The sequence below is a fragment of the Salvelinus sp. IW2-2015 genome, linkage group LG6.2 (genome assembly GCF_002910315.2).
Source record: "Salvelinus sp. IW2-2015 linkage group LG6.2, ASM291031v2, whole genome shotgun sequence".
Lineage (NCBI taxonomy): Eukaryota > Metazoa > Chordata > Actinopteri > Salmoniformes > Salmonidae > Salvelinus > Salvelinus sp. IW2-2015.
The window spans coordinates 16,178,798-16,192,244 of NC_036846.1; the positions used below are offsets into that span (position 1 = coordinate 16,178,798).

Below are 13,447 nucleotides of genomic sequence, written 5' to 3' on the forward strand. Positions count from 1 at the left end.
ACCTTATAGAATACAAATAAAGGAAACAAAAAATTATAAGAATGTAGATTAAATAGGATAGCAAATGGAATACAGTATAAATACTGCATAATACTGTATTAAGCAGTGTTATATTTTTTGCAGAATCTGAATCCCTTGTTTGTCCAAGGTGAAAATGGAATTACACTTCTGAAAGAACAGAGAAATACAGCACACAAAATCGACTATTCATTATGGCTGGTGTTAATTAGTAACCATGTTGCTCCATTGGAACGCTATGGTTGCCTTGTGATATATCTCTCCCTTGCGGAACGGAACAGAACAAAGCAAAAACCTCTCTCTCTCTCTCCTCCCCCCTCTCTGGTTGTTTTTGGGTGTTGCTGAATAACAGAGGTGTCATGGTATCACAGTTGCAGAACAGACAGTGTCTCGTTGTCTCTCCTGCAGAGAAAGCAGAGACTCGTCTCTGGGGCCTTTCCCCGTGGCTTCATTAAGCCCGGCTACAGCCGCTCCCTTGTTTCCGCTATTACGTTATTCTCTTCATCTGTATTGTGCCAATACATCACCTCCCAGCTTAGGGGCTATATTGCTGTTTATTTCAAAGAAAAACAGGAAGATGAATATTGTTATGTAGTCTTCAGGGGAGAGAAGAAGGAGAGGAGGAGGGGAGAAAAATAATAGAGGAAAAGGAGGGGAGGAGGAGAGGAGAAGGAGAGGCGAGGGGGAAGGAGGTGAGGGACAGGAGGAGAGAAGAAGAGAAGGAGAGGAGAAGGAAAGGAAAAGGAGGAGAGGAGGAAAAATAAAGGAGAAGGTGGAGAATAGAAGGAGAGGAGAGGCAACAGAACAGTGAGGGCTGCTGGGTAGTCATCACCCCCAACAACTCAGAAAGGCTGTGATTCCAGAAGGGCTGTGATAACAGGCCCTTTACCCCTCCCTCCCACTAGGGCAGGGATTAGAGGAGTGTGTACACACTACACATGCTGTCAGAGACCAGGAAATCACTGGCATTGTCATGGGAGAAATATCCAGCCAACACACCACCACACAGCCTCTCCCTCAAATCACAAACTTGCTGTCCTTCTGCTTGTGTTACTCATCAACAAGTTAGATCTCTGAAAGCAACTGGCCGGGACAAGAGTATACTCCCTTGGCTTTCTTCCCCGGGTGCCCCTGTGGAGGAGTGTCTACTCGACTGGAAAAGGGCAGAGTCAAGCGTGACTGTCCTCAGTTCACTCACACACACATACTGTACATGCAGTGCATTCGGAAAGTATTCAGACCCCTTGGCCACATTTTGTTATGTTACAGCCATATTCTAAAATTGATTACATAGATTTGTTTCCATCATCAATCTACACACAATACCTGGCCCCATCCCTGGTCCCCATAATGACAAAGCAAAAAAAAAAAAATTGTTGTTGCATTTTTGCAAATCCACTCCTGCCTTGTCTTGGCTGTGTGCTTAGGGTCGTTGTCCTGTTGGAAAGTGAACCTTCACCCCAGTCGGAGGTCCTGAGAGCTCCGGAGCATGTTTTCATCAAGGACCTCTCTGTACTTCGCTCCGTTCATCTTTGCCTCAATGCTGACTTATCTCCCAGTCCCTGCCGCTGAAAAACATCCCCACAGCATGATGCTGCCACCACCATGCTTCACCGTAGGGATGGGGCCAGGTTTTCTTCAGAAGTGACGCTTGGCATTCAGCCCAAAGACTTCCATCTTGATTTCATCAGACCAGATAATCTTGTTTCTCATGGTCTGAGAGTCCTTAAGTGCCTTTTGGCAAACTCCAAGTGGGCATTTTACTGAGGAGTGTCTTCCGTCTGGCCACTCTACCACAACTGCCTGATTGCTGGAGTGCTGCAGATATGGTTTTCCTTCTGGAAGGTTCTCCCATCTCCAGAGAGGAACTCTGGAGCTCTGTCAGAGTGACAATCGGGTTCTTGGTCACCTCCCTGACCAAGGCCATTCTCCCCCAATTGCTCAGTTTTTCCGGGCTGCCAGTTCTAGGAAGAGTCTTGGTGGTTCTAAACATCTTCCATTTAAGAATGATGGAGGCCACTGTGTTCTTGGGGACCTTCAATGTTGCAGACATTTTTTGGTACCCCCGACACAAGTCTCGGAGCTCTACGGACAATTCCTTTGAACTCATGGCTTGGTTTTTGCTCTGACATGCACTATCAATTGTGGGACAGTATATATACAGGTGTGTATCATTCCAAATCATGCCCAATCAATTGGATGTACCAATCAAGTTGTAGAAACATCTCAAGGATGATCAATGAAAACAGGATGCACCTGAGCTCATTTTCGAGTCTCATAACAAAGGGTCTGAATACTTATGTAAATAAGGTATCAGATTTTTTATTTTTTATAAATTTGCAAACATTTCTAAAAACAGTTTTTGCTATGTCATTATGGGGTATTGTGTGTAGATAGAGGATTTTTTAAATGTATTTAATACATTTTAGAATAAGGCTGTAACGTAACAAAATGTGTAAAAAGTCAAGGGGTTTGAATACTTTCTGAATGCACTGTACATACGAACGCACAAAGATATGTGCAAAAGCATACAGATATACACAGAGAAACGCAATCACATACACAACACCTTTTAACTTTTTCGCAAGAATTCACATTGTGTGGGAGTCCCTTTCATACTCTGAAAGCCACTCAACAAATTCAAAGAATACCCACAAACACAGCACAACAACAACAACAATAATAACAGCAGCATCAACAACAGCAGCAGCAGAACCACTAATTGGCTCAGAGAGATTTCAACCCACAACCATCCACAGCCGGATTGTTCAAAGACAAAAAAAGGGGGGTGGTTTAACTATAATTAACATTTCAGAGACAAATGGTTTCCTAAAGTGTCAGGAGATGAAAGCCAATTGTTTCCCCAGACCCGGGTGGCCAAACGAAGTGTGTGTGTAGATTCATTAGTAAAGGAGTAGAGATAGATGGGGCCTGATGGGGCCTGCTTACCTTTGGTCCTGGAGGAAAAGCTGAGGGAGAGCTGTTCAAAGAATTCTTGATTCTCAAACTTCTCCTCTTTGACTTTGATCCAGAAGCAATTCTCCGCCATTTCCTGAGGCACTATCTGCAACGACAAGGAGGATTCCATTATCGCAAGGCCCAATCAGCAGCTGCCATTCCTTCCACAAGCGGTCTGGCTGCAACTCCACTTAAATGCCACTTCTTCAAACCCCACTCACCTAGAAACGGTGAAGCATTTTGTGTGTGCGAGCGCTTTGGAGATCATCCGTCATGTTGCATATTGCACTCCATTTCATTCCCCTAATTTACCGCAAAACACAGTTTGATAAAGTTTGTTCATGTTGCTTGCGATTTCAAGCACCTTTCTACTATGACACACGTCCCGCAGTTTTTGTAATGTTGTAATATTGAGGGCTCTTGTACAGATGGATTGATGACTTTCTGTGAGGAGCAAGGATTGCATGAAGACGGGTATAACTATTTAACAACCACAATGAACACCATTCAGCCTGTCACTTCCTGTTGTTAATAAAGCTTATCAAACGCAATAAATGCATTGACCAGTCACAAAATAGATCATCAGTGACTAGGTATATTACTTCAGTTCAAAATAATCATAATAATAGTCACAATAGTCATGAAATAATCATACAATAATATGCCGAGATTTTGTGAAATGTATTCTGTATTAACCCATCCACACTGCTCCGGCCAAATGCCACACCCACATTTCTTCTCCACAACAAATTGTATTTTATTTATTTCACCTATATTTAACCAGGTAGGCAAGTTGAGAACAAGTTCTCATTTACATTTGCGACCTGGCCAAGATAAAGCAAAGCAGTTCGACACATACAACAACACAGAGTTACACATGGAGTAAAACAAACATAGAGTCAATAATACAGTAGAAAAATAAGTCTATATACAATGTGAGCAAATGAGGTGAGATAAGGGAGGTGAAGGCAAAAAAAATGGTGGCGGCCATGGTGGCGAAGTAAATAGAATATAGCAAGTAAAACACTGGAATGGTAGATTTGTAGTGGAAGAATGTGCAAAGTAGAGAGAAATAATGGGGTGCAAAGGAGCAAAATAAATAAATAAATAAATACAGTAGGGGGAGAGGTAGTTGTTTGGGCTAAATTATAGATGGGCTATGTACAGGTGCAGTAATTTCTGAGCTGCTCTGACAGCTGGTGCTTAAAGCTAGTGAGGGAGAAAAGTGTTTCCAGTTTCAGAGATTTTTGTAGTTCATTCTAGTCATTGGCAGCAGAGAACTGGAAGGAGAGGCGGCCAAAAAAATAATTGGTTTTGGGGGTGACCAGAGAGATATACCTGCTGGAGCGCGTGCTACAGGTGGGTGCTGCTATGGTGACCAGCAAGCTGAGATAAGGGGGGACTTTACCTAGCAGGGTCTTGTAGATGACCTGGAGCCAGTGGGTTTGGCGACGAGTATGAAACGAGGGCCAGCCAACGAGAGCGTACAGGTCGCAGTGGTGGGTAGTATATGGGGCTTTGGTGACAAAACAGATGGCACTGTGATAGACTGCATCCAATTTATTGAGTAGGGTATTGGAGGCTATTTTGTAAATGACATCGCCGAAGTCGAGGATCGGTAGGATGGTCAGTTTTACAAGGGTATGTTTGGCAGCATGAGTGAAGGATGCTTTGTTGCGAAATAGGAAGCCAATTCTAGATTTAACTTTGGATTGGTGTTTGATGTGAGTCTGGAAGGAGAGTTTACAGTCTAACCAGACACCTAGGTATTAGTAGTTGTCCACATATTCTAAGTCAGAACCGTCCAGAGTAGTGATATTGGACGAGCGTGCAGGTGCAGGCAGCGATCGGTTGAAGCATGCATTTAGTTTTACTTGTATTTAAGAGCAATTGGAGGCCACGGAAGGAGAGTTGTATGGCATTGAAGCTCGTCTGGAAGGTTGTTAACACAGTGTCCAAAGAAGGGCCAGAAGTATACAGAATGGTGTCATCTGCGTAGAGGTGGATCAGAGACTCACCAGCAGCAAGAGCGACATCATTGATGTATACAGAGAAGAGAGTCGGTCCAAGAATTGAACCCTGTGGCACCCCCATAGAGACTGCCAGAGGCCCGGACAACAGGCCCTCTGATTTGACACACTGAACTCTATCAGAAAAGTAGTTGGTGAACCAGGCGAGGCAATCATTTGAAAAACCAAGACTATCGAGTCTGCCGATGAGGATGTGGTGATTGACAGAGTCGAAAGCCTTGGCCAGGTCAATGAATACAGCTGCACAGTATTGTTTCTTATCGATGGCGGTTAGGATATCGTTTAGGACCTTGAGCGTGGCTGAGGTGCACCCATGACCAGCTCTGAAACCAGATTGCATAGCGGAGAAGGTATGGTGGGATTCGAAACGGTCGGTAATCTGTTTGTTGACTTGGCTTTCGAAGACCTTAGAAAGGCAGGGTAGGATATATATAGGTCTGTAGCAGTTTGGGTCAAGAGTGTGTCCCCCTTTGAAGAGGGGGATGACCACAGCTGCTTTCCAATCTTTGGGAATCTCAGACGACACGAAAGAGAGGTTGAACAGGCTAGTAATAGGGGTTGCAAAAATTCGGGCAGATCATTTTAGAAAGAAAGGGTCCAGATTGTCTAGCCCGGCTGATTGTTAGGGGTCCAGATTTTGCAGCTCTTTCAGAACATCAGCTGACTGGATTTGAGAGAAGGAGAAATGGGGAAGGCTTGGGCGAGTTGCTGTGGGGGGTGCAGTGCTGTTGACCGGGGTAGGGGTAGCCAGGTGGAAAGCATGGCCAGCTGTAGAAAAATGCTTATTGAAATTCTCAATTATAGTGTATTTATTGGTGGTGACAGTGTTTCCTATCTTCAGTGCAGTGGGCAGGTGGGAAGAGATGTTCTTATTCTCCATGGACTTCTCCGTGTCCCAGAACTTTTTCTAGTTTGTGTTGCAGGAAGCAAATTTCTGCTTGAAAAAGCTAGCCTTGGCTTTTCTAACTGCCTGTGTATATTGGTTTCTAGCTTCCCTGAAAAGTTGCATATCACGGGGGCTGTTCGATGCTAATGCAGAACGCCATAGGATGTTTTTGTGTTGGTTAAGGGCAGTCAGGTCTGGAGAGAACCAAGGGCTATATCTGTTCCTGGTTCTAAAATTATTGTATGAATGTATGGAGCGATCAATAGAACAGCGGAATTAAATGCAGGATGAGTCGTCAGGCAAGTCTAAGCCATCGATATGAAAACTATTGCGCAGTATTGATAGTGACATTGATCAAATTACAAGTGAATTGATCAAATACTTGTTTAGGTGCATTTTGGATTATTACAGTGTTACGGCCCATCTTGGATTATTCCAGGTCCATTTTTGAGAGATTAAGCTGGATGGACGTACTCCCAGAGCCCTGCAAAACGCAGCTGTGTGAGTTACTTATTGACAAGCTGTAGGCGCTCTGTCTAGCTTAATTGAAAGCTTCAGTATATTGGCCATTTAGTCTGTATTTGTTATTTTCAAACTCCATTTGCTGTCAACATATTGTAAATATTGTGGATCCATCTTTAGTAATATATTCCATTCTTGTAAATAAATAAATATTTTGTCTTTGTGTAGGATACAAAAAGATGAACAAACCAAATTCACCAAAGATTTGCAAGGATTCATATTGTTTTGTCTTAGTTTGTAGTTTACATATATTTTCCCTTCACCTCACCATTGGTTCTACCTCTATATTCCTCACAGTTGATTAAAACACTCGACAGCAAGCGTTCTCACCAAGAGGGACATCTCTCTACTACATAAATGTGGCTGTGCAAAAGAATTAGATGTGCCTAGAAGACCTCATCCCAACCTGAGACTTGACAGTTCTTGTTGACTTCTCCCGCCTTTCAACTCTGTACATGGAACAAAACGGCCCTTTGTTTATCCTGGCTGAAACCCTGGCCCGCTGTATCATACTGTGGCCCGATGGCAGGCTCCTGTACATACAGAACTGACAACAACCACATCTTGCTGTATTTGTACTTGATAATTGGCTAGTAATGTGCGAGGCGATGTTCTTCAGAAGTCCATTACGGGTTGTGTAAGAGTGCCTTGGTCTGTGATGATGACATGGTCATGACACAGTGTGGGCCGGGACAATTGGTTTCTCATTGCAACCTGTGTTATTAGCCCCTTAACGAGACAAGGCAACGCAAGTTGCAAGGGCACTCACTAGAGAGAGAGAGAGAGTGAGGGGGAACCACTTGACAGGAGGCGTTTGTTGTAAAAAGGATACAGACAATACAGGAGCACAAGCGACTAGGGCTGTGGACGTCATTACATTTTGTCATGTCAGCCGGTTATTGTCATGCAAAAGACTGCCGGATTCATGGAAATTGACCGTTAATTAACATAAACATGTTTAGCATCTCCAGGCCACTGATGCGAGCCTTTGGAACATCTACATTTAAACAAGACTATTAAATCAATTTAATATACACCATCCCAATAAATCTTTTTTTTTTTTTGCAGAAAATGTATTTCAGAAGAACAGAATATGAGTTGGCCTACTGTATCTTACAGTACCTGGCTAAGCTCCATGCCATAGGCTGTGTTCACTTAGCTGACAAGATATGATTATAAGTCCCAGGTCATTATTTTATATATGTTTTTATAGCAAAAATAATATAATTGAACTTATAATATAACTGAATAAAATAGAAAGGATATTTTCCAATTACAGAGCGAGTGTGCATATGAAGTGGCTATGTTGAGTATAAAAGTGATAATTTGAAACAGGTCCTACAGTATATGCTAGATTTAGGGTTATTTGGCAACTTTAGTTGTGAATGATACAAACCTTAGAATGCTTTAAAAATAAAAATATACATGGGCTGCATGATGCGACTACAGGCTATTTATGATTTGAGAAAGTCGCAAAAAGCTTCTGATCCTTGCCTCCGGCTGCACAGCTGTTCTCTCATCAAGTGATCATATTTTCACGCATCAGACTATTCTCAATTTAATCTTGTCTTTACTAATATGTAAAATTAGTTCTCATTCAGAATGGCCCATTATTAAATGGGCAGGAACAGGGGCAGGGGGAAAAATACGTAATTTGTATGCACTCGAATAGCGAATGGAGGCCGTGAGCTGTCCCACCGGTACGTTTTTTAACTTAACATTTTTCTTGTGATATCCAAATGGTAGTTACAGTCTTGTCCCATCGTTGCAACTCCCGTACGGACTCGGGAGAGAAGAAGGTTGAGAACCATGCATCCTCCGAAACACAACCCTGCCAAGCCGCACTGCTTCTTGACACACTGCTCGCTTAACCCGGAAGCCAGCCACACCAATGTGTCGGAATGTCTACGGAATGTGTACCAATGTGTACGGAACACCGTACAACAGGAGTCGCTAGAGCGCGATGGGACAAGGACATCCCGGCCCGCTAAACCCTTCCCTAACTCGGATGATGCTGGGCCAATTGTGTGCCGCCTCATGGGTCTCCTGGTCGCGGCCGGCTGCGACACAGACAGGGATCGAAACCGGGTCTGTAAGGAAGCCTCAAGGACGTCAATGCAATGCCTTAGACCACTGCACCACTCGGGAGGCCCTCCACCAGTATGTTTTGTCGGCTACTTCGGTTTTACAGTGGAGAATGTGCTAAATATGAGCAGCTGAGAAATATATATAACACTTATTTCACTCCACACATCAACCATTTTTTGAGGCGCATGCTCTCACTGACCCGACAGTTATTATTCCGGCCAAACTCTGTATGACATGGGTTCTCCAATCTTTTTCCTGCAGCTACCCGGCGCTTAATTTGGGAAACCAAGTGAAATCTGTTTGGGAACATCTGGAGCAGGTATTCCCAGGGGTACGCGCAATGCCGTCAGTGGTACGCCAAAAGAAATGTGATTCACATGTAGATATATATATATATATAAAATGTGGGCCGGGACGATTGGTTTCTCATTGCAACCTGTGTTATTAACCCCTTAACGAGACAATGCAAGTATTTAAATTTTTTCCAACGGGGCTAAACATTTGGGTAAAGTTTTTTCCCCCGCCTGAGTAGCCTCGTTTCACTGCCAAAAAACTATTAAACCATCTAGTGTTCAGTGAATTAACAACACAATGTCAAATACAGGTAGTCTTTTTTTCCTAGCCACCGTGCTTCTACACCTGCATTGCTTGCTCTTTGGGGTTTTAGGCTGGGTTTCTGTACAGCACTTTGAGATATCAGCTGATGTAAGAAGGGCTATATAAATGAATTTGATTTAGAAACAAAACATGACAATCTGAAAAATAAAAAATAAAAAAATAAAGTTTTTTGAGCGAGAATAAAGACGACTTTAGAGTAGTAAGACATGTATAAAAGCAATAGATATCATTAATAGTGGAGTGGTAACGCGTGTGCACGCAGTTGCTCCCGACACCACTTGAGCACACTGCAGCATCCCCCGAGAGGCCCTTGCTGCCAAGGGAATGCCTGACAGCTTGAAAGACATTTTGGACACTACAGTGAAAATGGTTGACTTTGTTAAAGCAAGACCCTGAACTCTCGTGTATTTTCTGAATTATGCAACGATATGTGCAGCGCCCATGTAACCCTTTTACAACATACATAAGTGCGCTGGTTATCAAGGGGCAAAGTTTTGAAATGTTTTTTTGGAATTGAAAGACGAGCTAAATGTTTTCTTTACTGACCATAATTTTAACTTGTCTGACTGCTTGCATGATGACGAGTTTCTCACACGACTGGCCTATCTGGGTGATGTTTTTTCTTGCCTGAATGGATTACAGGGACTATCTGCAACTATTTTCAACGTGTGGAACGAAATTGAGGCTATGATTAAGAAGTTGGAGCTCTTTTCTATCTGCATTAACAAGGACAACACACAGGTCTTTCCATCATTGCATGATTTCCCACGAGCCGGGTTGTGACAAAAACTCACACTCATTCTTATGTTTAATAAATGTATCGTATAGTGTGTGTGTGGCAGGCATACAATGATGGCAAAAAAACAACATTTGAGAGTGCGCTGACCCTGGTGCTAGAGGGGGTAACGCAGCTGGAGGTTGAATGTTTGAAGGGGTACGGGACTATAAAAAGTTTGGGAACCACTGATCTAGAGTAACATCCCCAAAAAACATATTTCACTAAACTGCTGATAGCCCGTCTGCGAGCACGAGAAAGGAATAAAGGAGAGAGGAGATAGACACTCACGGTGGTGAGATATTCTGTAGCTAAAAGGTCATGTGCAAGCCTATTAATTATGACAATATTTTTTCTAAAGCTCTATTACTAGGCTATTCAAAATCAAATAGAAATTCTAAGCTAACTCTGAATTGGTTTAATTTAGACTAGACCAATTATCTACCAACGATATCTTAAATCAGTATTTTATTTTTCACAGTCAATGAACCAACAGTATCGCCTAGGGCTATACGTTCTCTCACAAACTCATGGATAGACATTTTGGAGAGTAGCATAAGGTAACCAGTCCATCCAGTATGCATAATAATACAGTCCACACTCAATGGTGATTACTAGAATTTCTTTAATTTGAGTATAGGCAAGACCAATTATGTACCAAAGACATGTTATATCAGTTTTGTTTTATGTTTGAGGGCTGTTGTGGTGATGGTCTGATGGGAGACTAGTAGCTGTGGGCCTCTCTCCTCTTGCCCCTCGCCGTCTTATTTCGATCACTATGGAGGGGCCTACCATGGCCCTACTGTAGCTAATTCACATCAGCTTCTGACGCTGTGGCTCTGCTCTGCAAACAACAGTGTACAGTATCATGTGTTTGCTTATGACAGAAGTCATATTCAAAGGAAGCCCTCACAAATATCCATTGGATGTGGTAGTAAAGGAAGCACCACGGAAATCAAGAAACTGCAGAGGGTGGGACATTAAGGCCGTGACGATACCAGTATTGCAATATTTTTTCCATGGCAAAAATGAAAACTCTTAGACTACTAGGCTCTTAGACAATGTTTACACAGGCATCCCAATTCTGACCATTAATTGTGCAAAAGATCAGAATGGGTCTGTTGTTGTAAACGCAGCCTTAGGTGTAAACATTATGATTAATCCCTGAAACTGATGGACACATACTGTCATTGTAGTAAGCATAGTTTGGAACAAGGCTGTTTCATTTTTAATCACTTGCATACTTAACTTACACTCATTGGCTCCTGTGACAGGAGACAATGTTCATAGGCCGCGACACTCCTACTCTCTGGAAGCTTGAGGTAACTCATGCCATGCTAGAGTGGTTACTTGAAAGTTTGATGGCCCTTGACAAGGTCACCTGCTGTGAATGCAAAGCTCAACCACGGATGAAGGATGAATGAAGTGCCCCTCTGAACTCCTCTATGGATAGCCTATTGAACCCAACCAGCACATGAGAAGGAAATTAGAGTTGAGTGGCATAGGAGTTCAGGAAGAGATCGGCTCTGCATTTCATGGATTGGCTGGTCATATACTTACTACTTATATTGACAAAGGGGGAGGGGTCTCTGAGGTCATTTTGTTTCTTTCTCATTATTTTCTTGTCTATGTGAGAGTGCTAATTTATAAAATTACAGTTGTGTAATTCTGAAAGGATAATTATAATTCTGCATCGTTTGTAAACCAAATTGACTGGTTTGGAGATAATTGCATTGTTCATCTCAAGTCTTGCATATAGGGGGGGGGGGGGGGGTAACAGAATGTGAAGTCTAAATATTACAATTTCACCCTGCTAGAAGAAATGATCAGCCTTACACTGGAAAACAGCCTGGTTGCGTGATTACAGCTAAATACGTTTGCAATTGTGCGATAATTACGGTTGTACGAGGAGATTCAATGACAAGCATTTTTCTAATTGTTTCTTATTTTTCCCTATTTACTTAGTAGTGCTACAATAGAAAGTGTTCACTTTCATTCAAATTTGTAACAATCCAGAAATACTCTAAAAACAATGATACTGTGCTGAATAACATTGTGGAACTCCAGAGGTTCAAATGCTTAAATTCCTTTCAAATCAATCACTTTTAGATGAAAATACGGGATTGTTTCTAATGGACAAATGCTTCCAAATGATGTGAGCACGTCAAACACAGCAGGGACGAGACAAATCTTAGCGCCCCCCTCTGCTTAACCGTGTCTTACAGTAGATGACAGATACTGACTCTAACCCACAGCTTCTGGCACTCCTCTCTCCACTCCATTGATACAGCAGCATGTCCCAAATCACTGCTTTACCCGACTGCTGCAGCCCGCTCATGCCAGCAGCCCGGCCGCTCCAGGCAGCAGCCCGCCCTCCATGCCAGCAGCCCGCCCTCCATGCCAGCAGCCCGCCCTCCATGCCTCATCCTCACCAGTCTCAAAACGAATTGTAGCTCCAGCACCGTATCGACGGATCCCCTCAGCAGCAGCTGATGCTGTCTAATTTAACTAGTGCCCCAACTGAGTGTGTGAGGTAGTTCGCCAATACAAGCCTGCCCACTGGTTGTTGCTAAATAAATTTGAGGATTTTGTGGGAGACACATATGCAGTCTTTTTCTTGGGCCTCTTTACACAACCTGCTCAAACGAGTAACCTCGCAAAATGGATTAATTAACAAAGGAAGACTGTGATATTCTCATTAAGTGTAGTACAGTGTTGTAAAGAGGCTCCAGTTAAGTGGTAGACTAGAGGCAAGGGTTGGGGTTAGGGACATGTCACTGCTGCTGCAAACCGCCATAAGACACAGCCTGAGCAATCGTTTACTTTGCCATAAACATGTGGTTCACCAATGGTAAGGTGTTCTCACTGTAAGAGAAAGTACAGCACCTCCAGGCAACAATCTCCATTGGCGCTGCTTGAAAAATCTGTTACATGCTTAAAAAAAGAAAACAGGGAAAAACTCCTTCCTCACATTGGGGGCAGCAGGTAGGGTAGTGGTTAGAGTGTTGGGCCAGTACCCGGAAGGTTGCTGGATCGAATCCCCGAGCTGACAAGGTAAAAACAAGGTAAAAATCTGTCGTTCTGCCCCTGAGCAAGGCAGTTAACCCACTGTTCCCTGGGCGCCGAAGATGTGGATGTCGATTATGGCAGCCCCCCGCACCTCTCTGATTCAGAGGTTAAATTCAGAAGACACATTTCAGTTGAATATATTCAGTTGGACAACTTTCCCTTTATTGTTGCCGGCTGCTTTTACTATCAGAGACGAAGGAACCTGTGGGTGTTTTCAAAAAGCTAAAGTTGGACACAAACACTCACTCTCCATTCTAACCTCACTCTCTCTCTCCACTCCCTCCAATCTCTACAGATGTAGGATATTAATTTGAGCCAGTTTGCTACAGCAGGAAAACAATCCTGCAGCAACAGGAAATGTGAATTATTTAGTGGATTATAATTAATGGACATTTTTGTAGGGGTTGAAAAATCAAGTCTGAAATTTCTAAATGGAAATTACAAACTTCAGAAGCCTTTTTTAAACCTCAAACACACTACAAG

At 42.9% G+C, this 13,447-nt stretch overlaps 1 protein-coding gene across 1 annotated transcript in view; it reads right to left on the reverse strand.

Moving 5' to 3' along the window:
* The window catches only part of diaph2 (diaphanous-related formin 2), a 717,635-nt gene that overhangs the window by 455,717 nt on the left and 248,471 nt on the right, over nt 1-13,447 (reverse strand). Inside the window, 1 exon segment of the mRNA XM_023990279.2 lies at nt 2,968-3,082. Coding sequence (XP_023846047.1) covers nt 2,968-3,082 — 115 coding nt within the window.